Below are 23,361 nucleotides of genomic sequence, written 5' to 3' on the forward strand. Positions count from 1 at the left end.
AAAACTTTTATGTATTTTAGTTGAGTGGTTTCTATGAAGAGGTAGTCAAGAGGGATGAGGATATAACATAAGAAGAACAAGTTCTCCAACTATGTTATGTACTAGAATGGCAAGTTCTCTGACTCTTGATATACACTAGAGATTCCAAAGCGACTTCCTGTACTCCATTAATTTCTTATCTTGAAGTGCAAAGATCAGAATAGTCTGACAAAGTCTATGAGGATACAGCACTACCATATTACGATGTTTTTAAATCCCACTCAATTAGGACTCATGTCACGTTCTAATAGTAAACGATATTAAACTCAACAAAATATGACTCCTCCTAACACACTCACTCTTAACTCTGTGAATCACCTTCCCTCCCATTCGATGGAATTCCACAGACATTTGCTGAGTGTCGGCTCTGTATCAGACACTGTGCTAACACAATAGCCAGGTAGAGAAAAACAAAAATGAAAAGTCTTTCCCTTCCCAGAGCTTAGGTACTACATTTACTGAAAAGATTGAAGCCACCCTGCATGAAAGTTTAAGTCTTTTTCCTCCACCACCTTCCAAGCAAAGCAGCTTAGAAGAAGCTTTTATTTCATAGGCAATGGGGGGGTGGGGTGAGGGTGGGGCATGTAAAGGTCTGAGGACATACAGCAACATGACAAAATTAGCCTTCTAGAGGTTTAATCTGGTAGATAAAACAACGGGAGAAAAGTTGTTAAATTTGGCTTGTGAATGTTAAGTTTGAGGAAATGTGAAAAATGTCCAGTCTCAGTATGTTCTTAGGTATCACTTACCTGTAAGATCATAGAAATGGAGTTGCAAGGGCCCTTAGAGATCGTGCAGTCAACTTTCTTACTTTACAGGAGAAAAAAAAAAACCCAAGCCTGGGGAGCTGAAGGAACTTGGTCCAGGGCCTGAGGAGCAAGCTTTGAGCTTTTAATTTACCACTTTTAATCTCTCTGGACCTAAATATCCTCCTCTGTAAAACCAGGGGTCTGAAGAAATAACATTTAAGGTCATTTCCAGGTCTAAAGTTCTATGAGTAACATAAGCAATGAGTGCTTTAAGATCTTGGAGGAAGCAGGATTTGAGATGGGCCTTCAAGGATTTAGATCATCCCTAAAAAGCCTGTATAAGAAAAAGAATAGAGATAAGAAAATGTTTCTGGGGACACTGAGTAGGCCAATTCAGTTGGAGGGGAGGTTTAATAAATACTCACTGAATTGATTTTTCTAACAACAAAAAAAAATACAGACATTTATGACTGCGAATCAAACCTTTCCCTGTAACCGAAGTGTGTGTTCGTGAAGTTGAGAGACACAAGTTGAGAGAGGCAGGTGGGAGACAAGAACATTGCACTGGGTCAAAAGGTGTGGCACCATTTAGATTTAACAAACCTTTGTGAAGCTATTCATTCCATGTTAATGACTGATCAAAAGTTTTAGTGATCTGGTTGGAAACAGCAGGACAGGATGTAGCCTCCCAATGAATCAGATCTAGAAGTAAATACTACTTAGGAGTCAGACACAACCAGTATAGGAAGTTTGTGACATTACTATCCAACAGAAGACAGTGGCGCTAAGCCTTCTACAATGGAGCTATTAGCTTGGAGAATTAGCATTCTTAAATTACGGTAATGAGTGATCTTTGGAAGGAATGGGTGTTCTAGTGCTGCATATCTCACATTTTTAAAAGACTATCTCAGAAGGAAGATTTCTAAGGTTTTAGGAACCCCACAAGCTCTTATGTAATGACCCCTATAACTAGAGGTTGACACATACATTGAACTGTAAGGATGGTTTATTCTCTACAGCAGCAATTGACTCATTTTCATTTTATGTCATAACACTTCACTATGGGTAGCCAGATCCGACTGGTTCTTTTAATCAAAAACTCTTTCCTTAGCTCTCTTCTCTCTTCTTTGGTGAAATCATCTACTCTCATGGTTGAAAGGATCAGTTCCATGTAGATGACTCACAGATACGTCTATATCTTTGTCTATATTATCATCTATATTGTGACATTTAAAAAGTTTTAGAGACATAACTTCCACGTAATTCAATCATTTTACTAATAATGCTAGCATTTTAAAACAAGAGGTCAGTGGCACTCTCAAACGCCAAAGACAACACATGGTGGTAGGCTCACAGTTTACATGCCCTTGGAAGAATGGGTATTCCTGAGGGTGGCAAACAACTCTGATTGCTTAACAATTGTTAAGAATGAATATTACAATGAGAGATGGATTATATTCCAATGAGGGTCTTGAGGGCACAAGACTTGGATTACCCAAGTCTAGGTCAAAGAGGCTTGTCAATTTCTATTAGCACCTGTCGGACAAAAGTGTGAATCCACATTTTCCCAGACCTGTCTGAGTAAACAATGAGTGGGAATCTACATTCACCTAAACTTGGAATTTCTTTTACTGTTCCATTAGATCTTAGCCTGGGTAAGTCTTTGCCCAAGATTTCCCACACTGGCTGATTTCTGGATGAGAAAGTAGAAAAAGAAAAAAACCTTGGTCCTGATTCAATAATTAGTTATTAATACAAGAGAGAAATAATAATTTCTCTCAATATCTACACATAAACATCTCTGTATCTCCTAGATTTCTCTTGTTTTAGTGCCACATTTCCAACTACCTGTGTACATATCCACTTACATGATCCAATGTCACCTAAAGCTCAATTTGTCCAAAAGCGAGATCATTAGATTCTGCAAAAAATGATTCTCAGAGCTTCCCCCTCAGCCAGCCTCCTGCTCCAAAGTTCTTCACAAGGACATTACTGATAATGAGATTGCATTGAGTCTTATCCTGTTCAAATTCCAACCCAGGCCTAAATTGATTTAATCTGCTCAGGTCTGGGTAGAGACTGATTCTTCTAAGACTGCTCTGGCTGGAGTGGTCTGATAGAACAGGTATTTCCTCTGTCCTGAGGTAGAATGATGGTGGAATGATATCAACCCCTACTGAAAAGATACCGTACCAGGATTAAGTGACCTAAATCACATATTCAAGACCCTAATTTTAATATAGCCAATCTCCCAGGGTTTTGTAATCAGAGTTGATTGGGACCCCTGGGGAATACCTATTCTTTGAAGGGCATATTTGGGTACCCCCAAATCCCAAATCAAGCCAGTTCTGGACTGTAACTCCCATGCAATACATGTTGCCAGCTTGGGAGAGAAATAAAACATTGGCATACGATCTAATCTGTTTGTCTCTTTCTTAGAACAACTCCGTTTCTGGGGTTGACAATTCCTCCCAAAACCTTTTCATCCTTCTAACTTTTTTATTTCTGTTGATGGTTGTTATCATCCTCCAAGTTGCCCAGGCTTTAAAGTATAAAATGACTTTTTACTTTTCTGTTTCACTCTCCACATCTAATCAGTTTGTCAATTCTGGTCACTTCTATGTACAATTTCTCTCACATCTGTCACTTCTCCCCACTCACACCATCAGCACTAGATGAGAGGATGGATATCTCTGCCTATTTTTTAAAGCCTCTTAACTGGCCTTCCTGCCTCCAATCTCTCCCCTGATTGATCCTTTACACAAATGCCAATATAATCTTCCTAATGTCTGACAATGCCACTCCCTACTCAAAAACATTCAGTGGTTCCATACTGCTTATAGGGGAAAACAAACTGCTAAGCTTGGCATTTAGGGTCATCCACAATATGGCTCCGACCTACTTTTTGGCCTTATTTCATACTCATCCCCTTCCATAAGCTTGTCATTCCAGTTAAACTGGCTGTTCCTTGATCTTATCCTACATTCTCCCTTCTTCATGCATTCACAAAGGCATTACATGCCTCCTCCTGGTCTCCCACCTTTCCCCCCTATCCCTGGAATGTATTTTTATCTTTATGTATAGAAATCCCCCTTCTTCAGTGCAAGTTTAAGAAGCTACCTTCACTATGAAGCCTTTACTTTATCTCCCCCCCCATCAAATTTTGTCAGAGCATTTTGTCTAGATCTTTTTTGTCCTTTTATCATATTCTATTGTGTATCATTTTGTTGTTTTTTAGTTGTATCAGTCGTGTCTGACTCTTTGTGACCCCACTTGGGGTTTTTGCAGCAAAGATACTGGAGTAGTTTGCTACTTCCTTCTCCAGCTCATTTTATAGATGAAGAAACTGAGGCAAACAGGATTAAGTGACTTGCCCAGGGTCATACATCTAGTGTCTGCAGCCAAATTTGAACTCAGGTCTTCCTGACTCCAGTCCAGGCGCTCTATTTACTGCATTGCCTAGCTGGCCATTGTGTATCACACTTTTGTGTATATGTCATACTCACCTCACCTTAAATTACAAACTCCTTCAGGGCAAGATCTAGACTCTTTCATCTTTGTATCCCCAGTATTTACCACAGTGCCTGGCACGTTAATAGGTACTCAATAAATTTTCACAAAAATAGAAAGTAATATGTGGAGCCCTGGCAAAGATTCTCTTTCAGCTGCTCCCTAGCTTTTATCAAATAATGTAAAATTCACATCAACAAAGTAATTCATAAAGAATCAAAGCTTTCTGTATCAGTAACAGCCACAAAAGACCTCAAAGGAAGGTACATTTCCCTACAAACACAGGGAAATGTGCCTTCCTGATATAAATACCTCCACATGAAAGCAATTCTGATCCTAAGTCTGGTCACTAAACAATCTTATTTTATGCAGTGGGTATTTCCTCTTAAAAGGGTCTATCTTTATCTAATCAGACTACTTTCACCATTCAGCTTCATCATACTCCTATAAAGACAATAAAAATTAGCCCCTTCTTGATATAGTGGTAGAAATAATCCAAAAAAGTAGGTAATCCAAAAATAATTTCTATTTTTCTTTGGAACACATCTAGTTTACCCTTATAATTAGGAGGCTAAGTTAATTGTGTTTTGCTAAGGCTTAATATTAAAAGAGTTTGTATTCCTTGAATGTAAACCATACACTAAGGAACAGCAAAGGCAGCCTAGATACTAACAAATGGCAAGAGGCAACAGAGCTGTGGCATGCCCAGGGCCAAAGAGAAACTGATCTGGGGCTAAACACTGGATGTAGACAATTCACAGAATAGGTATTCCATATGGAGATAATCGAGCATCGACTACACTTAGAATTGTGATGACCTTCTGGAAAATGTTCCAGACTGTAACCTAGAGGTTAAATCCAGTTTTGAGTCAACCTGGGGGGAGGGCAGGAGGGAGAGAGGGCTGCTCTGATCCCAGTAGAACATCAACTCTTTTGAAGAAGGAAGAGTTTCACTCTTGGCTTTGTTTCCTTAGAACCTAGCATAGTGCTTTGTATTCGATACAAACAATATATTTTATTAATAAATATTTACTATTGGCAAATGCTAATTATGTATCCTATAAAATTATGTTAATTTATTGAATTGTACTCTAAAGAAATTCTTCCCAAAACAGTCTGCCTAGTTCCAGGTCATCCTGTATAAGGAAAGGTGTTCAGTACATTCAGTAAGTATTTGTTGAATTGGTGAAAATGAACTAAGAAGGAAGCTTGAGATTACTCCTTAAAAACACTGGATTTAATGCAGGAAGGGCCTTTAGAGGATGTCTAGCTGGTAACTAGAGAACGTAGTTAAGTGGCCCACTCAAAATCTCACAGAGGCAGAATTTGAACTCAGGTATTCTATTTTTTTTTTTAAGGCATTGGGGTTAAGTGACTTGCCCAGGGTCACACAGCTAGTAAGTGTCACGTGTTTAGTCTGAGGCCAGATTTGAGCTCAGGTCCTCCTAACTTCAGGGCTGGTGCTCTATCCACTGTACCACCTAGCTGCCCCCGAACTCAGGTGTTCTTGACTGCAAATAAATCAGTGCACTTTCCATAATACAAAGTTGATCTGAACCCCAAAGCAATCCAGAAACTAAACAGGTATCTCTCTAGGCTAGTAGCTAATATTTACTTGTCTGGGTTATAAAATTATTTGGGGGGGAGGAGTATCAGAATTAGAAAAGTTTATCTGTTTTGTTTTAAAAGTAAAAGAATTCTGAATTATGGGACATTGCTATGGCTCATGATGAACACCATAGATGAAATGAACAATAGACTGACAACAAACGTTTTGAGTCCCTGAATTAATTTTTTTAAAAATACAGTGGGAACAGTGAAGCAAAAAAAAAATGTTTCCTTTATCTGCAGTAAGCAGGGGGATACATTTAGCAGTACTGATTGAAACTTTTATATTTTTTGGTGTTTGGAAAAGTATGTACTCATGAACAGACTCACCTGACAGTGGCTTAGCAAAGCTCATTCAGTCCTGGTATGAGAGAACTGATAAATTGGCAGTTTACTCAGTTTAGTCACAGTGATTTAATAAGACAGGTCTCAGAGACGGTGTTACTATTTAGCAGCAGTTTTCTTTTCTGTCTGGCTTGGCTGGCCTCTTGAACTGGCTATCTGATACAGTAGACAGAACAAGTGGGCAAGATCCCAAAAAAGTTATTTCAAATTATGGGCAAAATAATCTGAATACAACAACAGGCACACATTTATCTAACAATCTTACTATTAAACAAGGGATAAGAGAAGAGATAAGGACCTGTGATTTTCATTGTTAGAGGAAACTTCCAGGTAAGGAAACATTTTATCACAACAAATGATACTGGTTAAAATCAAAACCTTAGAGAAAAAGAGATACGCATCTGGGACCATAAATCCATCTAACACCCTTATTTTTGTTTCCTATTTAGAATTTCTATATAATTCCTATGATAATGAAATACCCCCATTTTCTTAATAGGAATGTTTATAGATGTGTTTGTATGTGTGTGTGTGTGTGTATATATATATATATATGTATTTCACCAGTAGCAGTCAATAAAGAATATACCACACAATAAAGAGCTGACCTCAGGGCAGTGCCACAGTACAGAGAGGCAATCTGGTACAATGGAAAACAGTACTGGTTTTTGGGTCAGAAAACTAGAGTTCAAATCCCAGTTCTGTTCCCTGTGTGACTGCTGGCAAGTCAACTAAACTCTCAGCCTCAGTTTCCTCATATATAAAAAAGGATCTAATACTACTCATACTACTTACCTCACCGTGTTGTTTCGAGGATCAAATGAGAATAACTTATAAGTTTTGAAGTTGCATAGTAAATAATTATAAAGCTACATAGTAAAGTGCCACATAAATATGTTATCTTTTCTCTTATCACAACATAAATATCTCATTTTCAGTAGCGATGGCCCCATGTCTTTGATCTTTTAAGAACTTGCTACTGATGTAGGTTTCCAGCTAAGCAACTCCTTGAGGTTCAGGGGCCTGTATGATCACATTGCCACTTCCTAGATCACTTCATCAATGTTTAATATTTTACTTCAAATATCCAAGTAAATATTTACACAGCTCCTAAAAAGAGGATGAAACCAGTTCAAAGAAAAATGAGAGCTGATGCAATTACTGTGCACCTAGAAAAGGACAAAGCCTTAGTGTTCAGTCTGAAGAACAATAAATCAAAGAGGAAGGAGAAACGTTCAAACCAATCTAGTTTGGAATGTCTCTGTGGGCACAGGAAAATTAAAAGAAATTAGCCCAAGAAAATGAAATTCTTCTGTTCTTTAAAAAATAAAGCATCACAGGTAGTGCTTTTCAAGAGATACTGAGAAGGGTGTGCTAGTGGGAAGTGAGGGCATGCATGTTGAGTTATCTGTGTGCGGTATTTTTCTGGAGATATTACATACTAAATTATAGGACAAATATTCGATGGCTATTTTTCATCTGTGATACACTGAATTTGACAAAGCAAAGTGGAAAGATGCCCCAATTTGAACATTCCCTTTGTGTCCTATGAAGTGTACATCTTCAGACCAGAGAAGCGCAAAGACAGCATATGAGATATAAAGCCTAGCTCCCGAGGGCAAGGTCAGACAGGAAAGTGATCTTGCTGTTATAAGACAGTTAACAGGAGACAAAGAGAGGCAGGGAGGAAGTGATGTCTGGAACAAGAAATGTAAGCTGGCTTACTTTGCCTTAACAGAAATAATAAGGAGATGAATTTGTAGGAAAGACATTACTGATCAGTATATACAGTGAAAACCACAGCAGACAGGCACCACTGTTGGCAAGAAATGAAATATGAGGGCTAATTAACACCAGAGCATCGTATTTCAAAAGACTTATACAGAGCTTGAGCACTTTGAAAAGAGAAAGAAGTGGATAAAACAATATGGAAAGGGAAATAGTCAAGTTTAATAGAAATTGAAGGTTGTTTTGGTCATTCCATTATTGGACAGGAGTCAGAAACAGCCCTAATGGAAAAAAAAAAGGTGCAGGGATGGCTGCATGGTATAGTATACCTGCCATTACCACTAGATCCTATTGCACCCTGCCTGCATGCCCGCCCACCAGTGTTGGGTATCTGTTAGGTTCACAGGTAACAATACCACCCAACGTTTCTCATTAATACAGCCAGCAGCTGCTCTGAAGAAAGAACCCATTACATTTTTATCTCCCAGTAAGAGACGATCAAAAAAATAAGTTGGCAGGGGTTTTGATCATGAGAGCCCTGCCATGGCTCTCAATTGTTTCTTGAATCAAATTAACATACATACATGATCTAAGCTTTTTGACTCTTCATCCAACTTTCCCAAGTGTCCTCATCTACAGCTGAGCCTCAGGCCAGGCAAATTAATTGCTCCTTCCTTGTATGTGCTATGTCTTCTCTTACCCCCAAGCCATCTCTCATGCCATTCTCTTTTCCTGGGTAGCTCTCACTACTCTTTCATATTCAACTCCCCACTGTCTCCATCTTTTCCAAGGCCTCTAAGCCATAGCCTTCCAAGACCAGCTGAATCTGGTTTCTGTCAGTCCCAGCACTAGAATATCTATCTATGTGATACAATCTTTACCTTGAAAGCATTCGACAAAGCATTTATTTACTTGTTGTGTTTATTCCCTTTTCAATTTTTTAAAGCATGCAATAACTTAACAACATCTTTTCTCTTTGCAGACAGGGTTGGCTGGCCTAAGCAAAAGGGAAAATTAAAAAGAGGCCATGTTTGTCATGTAATGACAATACTTACCAACACTGCACCTCCATGTTTTAAAGAAAAACTCCCTTAAAAGTTTCGGTTATGGCCTTACTTTCAATGTTTTAAATTAATATAATATTTGGGACCACGAGGGGTAGCTGTGCTCCTGGATAAGTCCTTTACTCAGTGCCCCCAACCTTTCTTTAAGACACTGGTTCTTCATCTAGGGTTCATAGTCTCCCAAAGGGTCTGGGGATGGATTTCAAATGGTCTGTGAACTTGAAACATTTATTATTTTGATAACTATGTTTCAATATAATTGGTTTCCTTTATAATGTACATATTATATTTTATGCATTTAAAATTGCTGTTCTAAGAGAAGGTCCATGGACTTCGCTAGATCGCCAAAGAAGTCCATGATATAAAAAAGGTAAAACCCCTCTTCTAAGACAATAAATTGCAGAGCAGGTACCAATCTGCATTAGTTGGAAGAATTTCCTTTTCAGGGGTTTCCTATACTAATGAATTCAAAGGTTAGACCTGAAATATGGAGACAAACCAGTCACAGTGTAATCCTCTGCACACATGGCCCCTCCTCCTACTCTCCAATGTCTTTTTCTTCATATTAGGGGACCTAAGTGATGAAGAGAGATTCCAATGTGACAGCTTTGTGGTGTTGTGCCCATATCTGTCTTACTGCGGCATTCCTATCATTAGGAATTTCTCTTTTGTTACATTTTTAGAACAAACTTCTTCAAGGCTGGCATGACTGGACACTCCTGGGTGTGGCATTTACTCTTTGATTTTTTTGACAATAGTCCTAAAAAACCTATCAAAGTGAGCCCTTCCTTTCTGAATTTTGGAAATTTGGGGGAAGATAGTGGGGTGATCGAACAGTGGGAAGAAGAAAAACCTACTTCTTTCTCTATGGCCAGTTGGTACTACTACTCTCCACCTTTCAAGATACCATCTTATCTCCTACCCTTCAGCTGAGTGATAAAACTCCTTGGAGGAGGAGGAGTCTATATGTACTCATTTTCTCAGTTTCCTTACCACTCTCTTCTCTATCCCTGAAATAATGCTTGCCTCCCACCCTACCATTTAGCCCTGAAACTGCTCCCTCCAAGGTCACCCCAGGCCTCCTAACTGTTAAATCCAATGGCCTCTTTTCAATCCTCATCCTCCAGACCAGGTCTTGTAATGTAAAGAGCATGCATGACATTGGGGTCAGAAGTTTGTTGTTATTGTTCTGTCATTTCAACTGTGTTCCATTCTCTGTGACCCCAAATGGCGTTTTCTTGGCAGAGATACTAAAGTGGTTTGCCATTTCTTCCTCCATTTCATTTTACAGATGAGAAACTCAGGCAAAAAGGGGTAAGTAACTTGCCCCAGGTCACACTGCTACTAAGTGAGGCCAAATTTGAACTCAGGAAGATGAGTCTTCCTAACTTCAAGCCTGGTACTCTATCCACTGGACCACCTAGCTGTCCTGGAGTCAAAAGACCTGGAATCCCAAGGCAGAAATAGAAGGCTGGAGTGCTATAGGATACAAAGGATGGCAACATAGTCTCTGTCTTCAAGGAGGGTACATTCTAATGGCTGTGTATAGAAAAATAATATAAATTATAATAATGGCAACTCATATTTATGTAGCTTTTTAGGTTTACAAAATGCTTTATACAGATTACCTCATTTTATCTTCACAATACCCCTGTGCTTTTATTATCAAGTTTACAGATGAGGAAACCTGGGGGGGTTGAAGTGACTTGGTTAGATGCTAAGCACCAGATTCAGGATTTGAATGAGTCTTTCTGTTTCTGGGTCTAGTGGAATCCTCCACGTTTTATTGCCTCTCACTGGACTAGGGGATGATTAACGCCACCCAAATATTAGGTTGAACCTGAAGATTTTTTTCTTTTTTCCTCCATTAAATAGCATTTTATTTTTTCTAGTTACATGTAAAGATAGTTTTCATCATTCATTTTTGTAAGATTTTGAATTCCAAAATTTTCTTTCTCCCTCCCTCCCCAAGATGGCATGCAATCTGATATAGATTATATATGTACAATCATGATACATTTCCACATTAATCATGTTGTGAAAGAGAATCAGAACAAAGGGGAAAAGTCACAAGAAAGATAAAAACAACAAAAAAGTGAAAATAGTATGCGTTGATCTGCATTCAGACTCCACAGTTCTTTCTCTGAATGTGGATAGCATTTTCCATTATGAGTCTTTTGGAATTGTCTTAGATATTGTATTGCTGAGAAGAGTTAAGTCTACCATAGTTGATCACTGCACAATGTTGCTATTACTGTGTACATCATTCTCCTGGTTCTGCTTACTTCACTCAGCATCAGTTCCTGTTAGTCTTTCTAGATTTTTCTGAAATCTGCCTGCTCATCATTTCTTATGGAACAATAGTATTCCATTACATTCCACAAATTGTTCAGCCATTCCCTAATTGATGGGCATCCCCTCAATTTCCAATTTGCCACTACAAAACGAGCTGCTATAAACAATTTTGTACATGTGGGCCCTTTTCCCTTTTTTATGATCTCTTTGGGATACAGACCTAGTAGTGGTATTGCTAGATCAAAGGGTATGGACAGTTTGATTACTCTTTGGGCGTAGTTCCAAATTGCTCTCCAGAATGGTTGGATCAGTTCACAACTCCACCAACAATGCATTCGTGTTCCAATTTTCCCATATCTCCAATATTTATCCTGTTCCTTTTCTATCACATTAGCCAATCTGAGAAGTGTGAGGTGGTACCGTATCACAGTTGTTTGAATTTGCATTTCTGTAATCAAGAGTGATTTAGAGCATTTTTCACATGATTATAGATAACCTTTAATTTCTTCATCTGGAAACTGCCTGTTCATATCCTTTGGCCATTTATCATTTGGGGAATGACTTGTATTCTTATAAATTTGACTCAGTTCTTTATATATTTGAGAAATGAGGCCTTTATCAGAAACACTGGCTGTAAAGACTGTTTCCTAACTCTGCATTCCTTCTAATCTTGGTTGCATTGGTTTTGTTTGTGCAAGATTTTTTTTTTTAAGTTCCTCAACCTCGGCACATTTCCAGTTATAGGAATGGAAATGTTCCAGATATGCAAACAAGAAACTCCCAAGAGCTCTACTGATCAACATTGTTGTTTCACTGGCTGGATAACTGCACTGTATTCCTTTCCAAAGCATACATGGCATTGCCCAAAACAAACCAACACCTACAGCTATTTGTAGAACACAGTAGGAAGAAAGACAGTTTTTAAAATGTAGGCCTTGCCTAACAGAACCATCAAATTGTCCCCTCTCTTCAAAAGCACTGTTCCTAACTTGTGTGAACACAAGGACTGATTCATTATTGGGCAAAATGTATAACTTAGAATAGCATGACCTTTGACAAGCTCAAAACAGCCAAGTGATTTAATTCAGCAATTATAAATACTAATGTATTTCATGCCTTAGTGCTAAAAAAAAATCATAGAGATATAGACTTGTCCTTTGCTATGTGCTAGCAACTAGGGAAGAAATGAAAGAATATCAGAGCAGTACCTAAGACATCACCTAGTCCAACAATGTTATTTCGAAAATAAGGAAACCAAGACTCAAGGATGTAAAGTGTTTTTGTACAAGGTCCCAGGGGTAAAAAGTTGAATTAATGGCACCAGTCAGTCAGTCTGCAAGCATATTTTGCATCTTGATTTTTTTTTTTAATTAGCAGGCATTTATTTTCTTTCCTTCCTATGCATTCTAATTTAAAAGGAAAAAAATTTTGAAAAACAAAGTTCCTGTAACAAATATATGTATAGTCAAAAGAAACAAATTCTCACATTGTCCAAGTCCAAAAATATATGCTTCATTCTATATTTCAAATCTACAACCTCTCTGTCAGGAGGTGAGCAACATAGATCATCATCAGATCTCTAGAACCATAGTTGGTAGTTTCATTGATCAGAGTTCTTAAGTCTTTCAAAGTTGCCGCAATTTATTAAGTACTTACAACGTGTGAGGCACTAGGCATTCTGAAAGTAGTAGCCTGGCTTTCCCTTTAATGACAGAGGAAAAGTGGCATTTGCCCTCTTGTCACAAGGGAATATCTATAGAGAAATCTCTAAGGCTTCTGTTCCAAGAGCTGTAGCTTAGCAGGCTGGTAACCTCAATTCCTTACCTAGAGAATGAATTTCCAAGATAAGAACACTTCTTCTGGTTGTAGCTGAGATAGCTATCCAGACTTGGCCCCCTCAGGTGCCCTCCTTTGGGTCATGCTGCTCTGAGCATACTTTATTGAATATTTTATTTTCTGCACAATTTTGTGGCTTTACTATTCTCCTTCTTGGCTAGTTGATAAATTAAATTTATCTAGATCAAAACCACTCCTCAAGACAATCTCTGATGAGAATCAGAGGTAAAGATAAGCAAGTTGGGCTTACCTAAATCCTGTGTTTAGTCCATACATAGCTTCTCCACCCCCAAAATAGCTTTGGAAGTCTGGGCAAGAAAGACAACTATTTTTCTTCTTTTATTTCGTTTAAGGATCTAAACAGAATTTGCACTCTTGGCATACCCAGGTTTTCTATAGCTATTACTATTCTCTGTGAGCCCACCAGCTCCATTTGACTTGTGTCTTACTAGAAAACTTTATCTCATCTTCATATTTGCTCCATGACTTTTGTATTAATAATGTCTCACATAGTCCCCTTCTCTAAAAGGAGGTAAGTGTGTAGCTAGGTAGCTTTCTGCTAATACCTGATAAAACCTTATATTACTAGGATCATGAAATTTCAAGATGGAAGAGATCTTTGGGATAGTTTATTTAGCATATGGGGAAACTGAGGCCCAGAAAGATTAAGAGACATGATCATACAGAAAGTTAATAACAGCACTGAAACAAGACTACCTGTCTCCTCATCATTGACTCTTTTATGTCACACATTGCTGATAAGTATTAAGAAACTTGTATAACTATTAGGTTTCTTTAAAAAAATAATTTTAAGCCTAATATTGGTCTGTTCATTCCAATCTAAAGTAAACACCCAAGAACAAAAAGCAAATTACTACATCTAAGTATATATTCATCTGCTTCTACTAGTATAAGAGATTTATACCATTCCATTGAATCGAACTTTTTCACTTACCTATGAACTACTTCATTTGTAACGTAGACACTTTATCTTTCCCATGCAGAGTAAAAATTTTAAAAAAGTTTTAATGTCATACATAAGGAAATTTAAACAAATTCTCTTCCAGTTTCTTTCACCTTCCTGCAGATTTCTTCTAAAACGAAGATGGTAAAATAAAAGATACATTCTTATTCAGTTCTTCATTCACCAGAACTGCTTTCTCAAAGTGGGTAGTGCTGATCAAGAACAACAATTTTAAGTGTCCTCACTGACATTTCAAAATTGGAAGAAGATTTGTTAGTGAAAAAAACTACAAGCACCCTTGCTTCTTTGGAAAGTCTCTTGTGATCTAGCTGTTAGAATGAGTACTTATGCCCACAACAGAAAAGCTTTCTGTCCTGGTTTAAAAAAACTGTCATGGCCACAAGGATGTTACATGGAACATTATAAGGAGAAATTGGTTTGGGCAAGTACCAGACACATGAAGGAATGTGAGATGAGAATCTAATTTGAAGGCTCAAGCTCTGATCTAGGTCCTGAGCCAGACTCCCAGAGTTGGGAAAAGTTTGCCCTTCGAGGGCCCCATTTTCAAACAAAGGAAGAAAGGGTAAAACAGCTATCCTCAGATGTAAAGGGGTTAAAACCCCTATGGTCCCTTTGGTCCCTTTTTACAAAGAAGTTTGTGCTTGAGCATTAGAGACTTCTGCTATTTCAATGCCATTCCATCACGCCACAAAAGTAAGACAAACCAAAGGGACAGATCTTGAAAGTAAATTGTCGTTAGGGAGTTATTCATTAAATACATCCCTGAAACCATAGGCAACACCCACGTGCAAATATTAGCCCAGTTGCAGACCCAGGGTAATGCCCAAACCTAACCTAACTTGGAGCTAAGATGGCAATTTGCCAGTAACTAACTTCATGCAATTGGTTCACATAGCTAATCTCTCTCTTCAAATATCTGTGTTGCTAATGGGGACCCAAGGGATCAAAGGACACCTCCACATCAGATGGGAGGTCAGCTGAGGCAGGTGAAGGCCATTTTAATAGAGCCATCACAGATCACTATAGAAACTACAGTTATCTCTAGGTTACTGATAACTAGGGCCATCTCTGCCTTTCAGGCCCATAAAACAGATGTGCCTGGAACAGAGATATACAAGGAAAGTACAGCATTTAAAATCTTTGTGCTATTATAGTGGGGGAAAAAAAGGAGAGGGGGTTCGCTGTTGGATGAAAGAAGCCTAATCAGCTTCCTTTATACACTGAACAATTAATAACTAATCAAACCTTATGTGATATTTCACTGAAGACTGGGCAATAAATAGCAGCTTTCTCCAACTCCCTTTAATTAGTCAGGAGTGAACGGGGTTGGAAATTAGCATTGATCTGCATATAAATGTAAAGAGCTTTAAATATTTATCTTTCTCTGGAAACGTGCCTATAAGGAGCTGGGTTCTAGATGCCTCCTCTCACATACTACCTCCCCTTCTCTCTTTAAGGGTATATCCATTTCCCATGCCAATCAGTTATGCTATGGACATGGAGAGCAGGGAGGTGGGGTGGGGGTATCCAAATAAACTAAAACTCCTCAAGTCTGATCTTTAGCAATGTGAAATGTCTGTGTGATTCAAGAAGTAACATTCTCCAAATTGGGGGAGCGGGAAGGGAGGGAACCATCTAATATCATAATGAAGTAAGGCTACTGTATAAGCACAATTCACTTTAGGGTAAGATTTTAATTTGACATGCTTTTTGAGTGTTAACAATAAGCATTTTTAATGTCTTTAGCTTAATTTTTGCCTAACCTAATGCTTAGGTTGGTAAGCTTGCCTTAATTCAGTCTCTTTGGCAGGAACTGTAACCTAATTCAATATCCTATATATTATCCAAATTCTATATCATATAGAATATATATCAATATTCTGTACTAATATCTGGTTACATTATTTTTCTTGCACTGGTATTTTCTCAGCCTTTTGTTTCAGAAGAACCTGTTATGTTACCTCCAAAAAACTAGACATAAGTTATGAATATTATCAATAATCTTGAAGTAATTGACAGAAAACTAGGAATGTCAAGGATTTATAAAATGAATTTTTTTCTTACTTTATTTATAAGAGAAAAGATACACCTGAATCACTGAATCCTCAGTCTCCACTTTTCAAAATGAAAACTGGAAGAAAATGGATGAAAATTCTTATGCTGGAATCTGTCAACACTTTAGGGAGAAAAAAGGTTCCCAGAAGATTTACTCCCATGGCTTTTTAATTCTGGGCTCAGGCTTGGTTTAGTACTAGCAATAGAAGACACAAATACCCAAAGCAAGTGAATTTCCCAGGGAAACCACACGAAAGTTCCTCATACACCAGCCTCCAAAGGGCTAAGATGTGTTTCCCACAAAATGTGTTTTCTAAAATAATATCTTGGTTGTTTATTTGTGATACTAAAAATCTACTGATGCCCAACTTAGCAGAGGTGGAAGCTCTGGGAAGTCCTACAGAGCCTACAGGCTTTAAGTATGGGCCTGGTGACATATAGCTAGCTGGTCCTCCAAGGACCAGCCCAGCTAAATTCAGACAAGTTCCTTACCAGAAGGGTGATGACACACTGCAACTCATTGAGATCACTATTAAGGCATACCAGGGTAATGATCTTGGTTGCTGGAGGAAGCAGAAATCTACAGACAGAATCATAGATTCTTATAGTGCTGAAGTAAATAGTTAAAATAAAAAATGAACTTTTCTTATTTGATTTCATGAAGTGATATGTTGTTCATGAGTCCCTTTTTTCACATTAAATTCTGTGATTTATTATTTTAAAAAGGCTAAAAAAATTAAATCATATAAAGAAAAAAGAGGGAAGAAAAATAAAGCCTGAAGCACTATTTGTTTTTTGTTTGTTGGTTGGTTTTTTTTTTTTCAAAAAATGAGTACTAGAGTGCCATTCTCATGTATTAGGGGAAAAAATTAACTGAGCTTTAGATATAACAAGGTTCTAATCAGTAGGCAGAGACTAAGAAATTATTCAGGAAATGAAACCATTTTATAAAGCAATTAAAAAACTTGTAGTATGATAAACATCTGAGCATGAACTGACCCACCAAATGGGATTCAAAACCCTTGAACACCAGGCTCACCATCTCCCTGTTGTTGGTCTGGAATTCTACCATCAACCTGCTTCCTACGTCAACATCTCCACCCCCGACACACAAATACACCAAATTCTACAGAATTCCTATCCAGAGGGATGAGGTTTCATTGTTCTTCAAAATTTTTAATAAATACCCAACCACAGAAAATGGCAGTTCCTTTTCCTGTGACTCATACCCAAAACTACCCACAGCAGAGGCTCTAATCCAACCTCCCAATAATTTAAAGCATCCTCCCTTCTCTCCAAAACATAAATTAAAGGAAAAAGGTTTAGTTCACTTGGGGTCTTACCCAACCTGTCAGGACTTAAAAGCAAATGTTCTCATTAGCTAATGGAAATTTGATACATTTTCCCATAAGAGAACTGGCAAGTACCCAGTACGTCTGTGTTTTTTTCTCATTCAAATACTTTGTGCAGAGATGGCTTTTCTGCTCAATATTTATGATCGTTTCACCTATCTGGGATGGGAAATAGTGAACTTGATAAATGGCTTTAAGACTGCCCTGGCTTTACTTTGGCTCCGAAAGTACCACTGTTTCTTTTGCAAAGTCCCTGACACTGATGTTACCACCTTATTACAGAAGAAGAGATGAAGAGAAGAAAAGACTTTATTGCTTCTATTTCTAACTCGGGTGCCACAATATTCAAATGCTAGTGCTACTGGGGCAGCTGTTGGCCTCAACAAGCCCCATATTTCAAATCACAGATAGTGATCAACCCCTCCTCCTTTCTATTGTATACAAGCCAACTTACTTTCAAAGCATAAGTGAACTAGGTTTAATTGCAGTCTTCTCTTTGGAAATCCAAGCAACACAACTTAGAATAAGATTGCAGGAATCACTTACTCTTTGGTCAGGAGGGGACAGGACTTTAGCAGAAATCGAGATAGCCCAGAGTCCTGGAAATAGAGGTCAGGTGGGGCAGTCGGGCTTTTGAGATTCAAACATCTGACGATCACATAGAGCACAGCAGCCACAGCAGCTAACTTCACCCCATCAAATACAGCAGGCAGCTCAGAGGTTTCTAGCATTGCATTCATCTTGAGCCTGTGGAGAAGAGGTAAGGACAGAAGTTTGGTATTTACAGGTCACAGTGAGAAAGTTGCCAAGTTTTAATCTTGTCAATGAAGCATGGAGAGACTTCTTAGAGATTAACAACAGGGCCAGAAGGGTGATGTAGGCTTATGCCAATGAGACAGTAGCAGCATCAATTTCAATTCTTCTTCATAGTCATACGTAGGTCTTCTGAATCCCCAAAAGCCCCTTCCCTTGGCCCTTGTCTCCCATGAAGCTATCATCCCTTTTTTTCTTCCCCAATAATGACCAACCTTTTAGAAAAAAGCTAACTTTATCCAATACCTTATACGTCTTCCTCACAGACCTTTTTGCATCAGTTCTTTATAATCTAGCTTCCACCCCTACCACTCTACTGAAATTGCAGTCTCCTAATGACCTCTTCATTGCCAAACCAATGGCCTTTTCCCAGGCCTCCTCCTACTTCTTTTGCAGCATGTGACACTGTTGACCACCCCCTCTTTCTGGACATGTACTCTTTCCTTGGTTTCAAAGACTACACTATGTTCTGGCTTTCTTCCTAATGATACCTGGCATTTTTTATTATTGAGAGGGAATATAACATAGTAGAAAGAATGCTGGACTTGAAAATCAGGAGAGATCAGGGCTCAGACTCACATCTGCCGGGTAACCCTAGGCAAGTCACTTAATCCCCCTGAGCCTCAATTTCCTCATCTATAAATTAAGATAATAATACTTACCTACCTTACAGGGATGTTATAAAGTGCAAATATAATAATAATATGAGAGAAGTACTTTACAAACCTTAAAACACCATATAAATGTCAACTATTATTATAGTCCCTATTTTACAGATGAGGAAACAAGCTTAGAGAGGTTACATGATTTTGCCCATAGTTACAGAGCTGGTATAACACCAGAGGTAGGATTTAGGGCAGCTAGGTGATGCAGTCGATAGAGTGCCAGGCCTGGAGTTAAGAAGACTCCTCTTCCTGAGTTCAAATCTGGTGTCAGGCACTTAATAACTGTGTGACCCTGGGCAAGTTACAACCCTGTTTGCCTCAGTCTTCTTATCTGTAAAATGAGCTGGAGAAAGAAGTGGCAAACCACTCCAGTATCTTTGCCAAGAAAACCCTCAAAGGGTCACAGACAGTTGGATACAATTGAAAATGACTGAACAACATCAAAGGATCCAGATCTAGATCTCTCCTCACTCCGTGTTTAGTTCGTTTTTTCCATTTTGTCATGAGCTCCCTCATAAAGAGTATGCATTTATATGGCACCTAAATGCACACACAGTGTGCCAGTCCAGGGGGGCCTCATTAGCATGGGCTGTGGAGGTCTATGGGAACTATTCAATGGCAAGCTAGGCCTTCAATGCTCTTTTGTAATATTGTGTGCCTTTCTTATCTCCTGTATGTACATAATGCCAGTGTAATTGCACCTTATTTTCTTGGGCTCAGGCAAGCCATTTGCACCAATCTATGCTACAATATTCAATTTCTACTTTATGACTGCTGTGATTGACTCCAAGTGCACAAAAGGGTATAAAGGCTTGTACCAGCAAGTGGGTCACTTCAGCCAAGGGTGATGGATCCCAAGCAGACTCTAGGCATTTTTAGGTTGGTGAAAACTCTGACAGCATTTGTGCCACTGTATAGTCCATATCCTGGGAATACTGGGACCTCTGGCACAGTCAAGAAATGGCATTTGTCTTTTCACATGTCCTTCATCCAATAAAAGCCAATTTGAACGTTAGCAAGTAAGTGTTCCCTGTTTGCTGATTTCAACTTCTGATGCCCAAGACAGGCTACCAACATGGGTGATATTGCTGATATGGTGACACAGAACAATGCATATGTATTAGCTCTCTAAATGCTTCTGTCTCTTTCACTGGCTTCTCCTTTGTTCTCCTCCTAACTCCCTAAGGCAGTGTTCTCCCAAGGTTTTTCCCCCAAGACCTTCTTCTCTTTTCTAATTATTCCTTGGCAATCTCATTCACTCTCCTGACTTCAACCAAATTTATACAGATGACTCTCACACCTACATTTCTAGTTCTCACCTTTCTGCCAGATCTGCTTCTCTTTATCTCCGAGTGAATGTTGCACTGGCACATCAGACTCAACATTTAAAAACCTGAACTTAACATCTCTCCCTCCAAATGAGTTCCTTCTGACCAAAACTTCTGCCAATGATACCATTCGCCTGTTCTTTATGTCTGAAAGCCTGTCTTATTTCTAATCTTATAACCTCATCTGATATCCAACTAGTTACCAAGGCCTATTGCTCCCTCTTCTATATCTCCTTTCTGCCTCATTCTTTTCTTTTATCTGTTCTTACTGCTACCATTCCTCATTACCACTCAGTGAATACTGTCATTGCCTCTTAACTGGTCTTTCCACCTCTACCCTGCCATTCCATTGCCATTTCATATTACCATCAAACTTATTTTCATTATGTATTAATCTGGTCATATCACTCATTTTTTCTAAAAATCTTCAGTCTCCTTGTTGTCTTTCTTGGCTAAAGTTCAGTCTTCTGTGTCTGGCAGTCACGGGCCTTCAAAATCTGGTTCCACCCTACCTTTCCAACCTCATTTCATATAACTTCATCCTTATGTCCTCTACATTTCAGGGGTTGATCTACTCTGTTTCCCTGCAACCCTTAATGCTTTCTGCCCTCCATGCCTTTGGCTCACTCTGTTATTTGTGCCTGGTATATTCTTCCTACTGAATTCCAACTAATCCTTTAATGCCAAACTACACTAAACCACTGCCTCTTCTCAGAGAAGCCTTCTCTAATCCTTTTTTGGTGATAATCCCCTAGTACTTTGTTTTATACCTATCTAGCTAGACAGTGGACAGAGTGCTTGGTCTGGAATAAGGAAGACCTGAGTTCAAATCCAGTCTCAGATACTTCCTAACTGGGTGATCCTGGGCAAGTTACTTAAACTCTATCTCAGTTTCTTCAACTGTAAAATGGGGATAATACCTAGCTCCCAGGGTGGTTATGAGGATTAAATGAGATAATATTTAAAAAGAGTTTAAGCACAGTGCCTGGCACATAGTAGGTTCTTAATAAATGCTTTCCCTCCTATTTAAAGTACTTGTCATAGCTAACTACAATATATGGTAATATATTTATGTTGTCTCATACTTCCACTATACATTAAGCTTCAAGAGGGTAGGGAACCTAATTTGTCTAAATTTTTATCCCTTCCCCTTAATAAATGTTTAATTGAATTGCTTAGTTAGATCCTTGTTAGAATTTTAGCTTACTTCGCAATCACTGGCCAGGCAAAATTTCTTTAAAAAACAGAGTATAGGGGCAGCTAGGCACAGTGGATAGAGCTCTGGCTTTGGAGTCAGGAGGACCTGAGTTCAAATCCGGTCTCAGATCAGACACTAGACACTTACTAGCTGTGTGACCCTGGGCAAGTCACTTAACCCTGATTGCCTCACCAAAAAGTAAAACAAAACAAAACAAAAACAAAAACCCCAGAGTATATTGGATAAGGGTGTGTGTGTGTGTATATGTGTGGGCACTACTGTAGTTTTTTTTTTCTTCTCATAGTAAACAGTCCTAAGATGCATGAATAAAATTAGAAGCAGCTTGAATGGCCATATTTTGAGAGGGGGAAAAAAGAGAAGAAGAGAACAAGATAGAGAGCAAATATTGTGTTCAGTTCTAGGTAGAGGAGTTTATATGACGTGTAAAAACTGGCTAAGATTCAAAGGAGGGCAATCAGAAAATTGAAGAGTCTTGAGTCTGTGACATGAAGGGATCAGTTAAAGGAACTAGGGATATTTAGTCTGGAGAAAAGAGCTGGATCACAGAATCATAGATTTAGATTTGGAAGGAAACTCAAAGGTCATCTAGTCCAACTCCCTCATTTTACAGATGAAGAAATTGAGGTTCAGAGAAATGACATATTTCACTTCCCATTTAGCCATTCACCCAGGCCATCTTGCCATCTTCCCTCCTGCCTGAATTCTCCTTACCTATGCCAGCAGCACTCAGTAAAAGGCTTCTACAATCCAAGCTGCCAGTCTCTAGGGAAGTTAAATTACTCATCTTTATAATTCCTGCCATAAGGTTAAGCTGTTTTGAGTTATCCCAATTCTGCCTAGCCTGAGATGTCTATTTAGCTGATTCCAGATCAGACTAGGCTTTATATCCCCTTCAGCCAACCTAAGCCATCTTGAAATCTGCCCTAATATCATGTGCATGCCTTGGTACTCTGCCTTCTTTTCACCACTTGCTCTGGGTGTAGCAATCAAAACATCACCAATGCTTTTGAAAAGGGCATGTCAAGTAACCGCCCTTTGGATTAACTCACCTTCCCTGAGATTCCTTAGATCAAAGCTTCCTTTCTTGGTCACCACTCCCCTCCCCTCCATATATCTGTTGTCTCCTCATTATAGAATATAAACTCCTTTAGGTAAAAGACTAACATTTTGTGTCCCTAGTGCTTGGCATATTATCTGACACATGATAAGTGCTTACTAAATGTTTTTCATGCATTAATCCATTCATTCCTGTTCTCTCCAAAGTTATTAACGATCTTGTAACTGTCAAATCTGATGATATTTTCCCAGCCCTCATCCTTCTTGAAAACTGCTGTATCTGACACTGTTAACTACCCTCTTTCCTCCTGGACACTCTCTCCTCTCCTAGTTTTCATGACATGTCTTGGTTTTCCTTCCTACATATTTGACTGTTCCTTCTTAGTCTTCTTTGTTAGATTCTCATCCATGTCCCACGTCCTACCCAAGGCTGTAGCCCAAGATTCTGTCTTGGGATCTCTTTTCTTTTGATACTCTCTCATTTGGTCATTTAATGGTTTGCTGCAGTCTCAATGATCATTTCTACACAGATGACTCTTAGATTTAGATAGTCAGGCCTAGTATCTTTTCTGAGCTCCAGTCTCTCATTAAGTATCTAACAGACATTTTGAAATGGATGCTCCATAGGTATCTAACATTCAACCTCTCTAGAACAGAACTTATTATCTTTTCCCCAGTATTCCTCTTCTGAACTTCTTTATTACTGTCAAAGAT

The 23,361-nt window shown here is 38.7% G+C and overlaps 1 protein-coding gene across 3 annotated transcripts in view; it reads right to left on the reverse strand.

The window, feature by feature from the left end:
- ABHD2 (abhydrolase domain containing 2, acylglycerol lipase) overlaps window positions 1-23,361 on the reverse strand; it is a 119,710-nt gene that overhangs the window by 60,390 nt on the left and 35,959 nt on the right. For all 3 annotated transcript variants that reach the window (XM_020964868.2, XM_020964882.2, XM_020964874.2), the window contains one exon: window positions 18,113-18,313. In XM_020964868.2, coding sequence (XP_020820527.1) covers window positions 18,113-18,306 — 194 coding nt within the window. In that variant the 5' untranslated portion in view covers window positions 18,307-18,313. The remainder of the gene's footprint in view (window positions 1-18,112; window positions 18,314-23,361) is intronic.

Source organism: Phascolarctos cinereus, unplaced genomic scaffold (genome assembly GCF_003287225.1).
Source record: "Phascolarctos cinereus isolate Bilbo 61053 unplaced genomic scaffold, phaCin_HiC Scaffold_3;HRSCAF=262, whole genome shotgun sequence".
Classification (NCBI taxonomy): Eukaryota; Metazoa; Chordata; class Mammalia; order Diprotodontia; family Phascolarctidae; genus Phascolarctos; species Phascolarctos cinereus.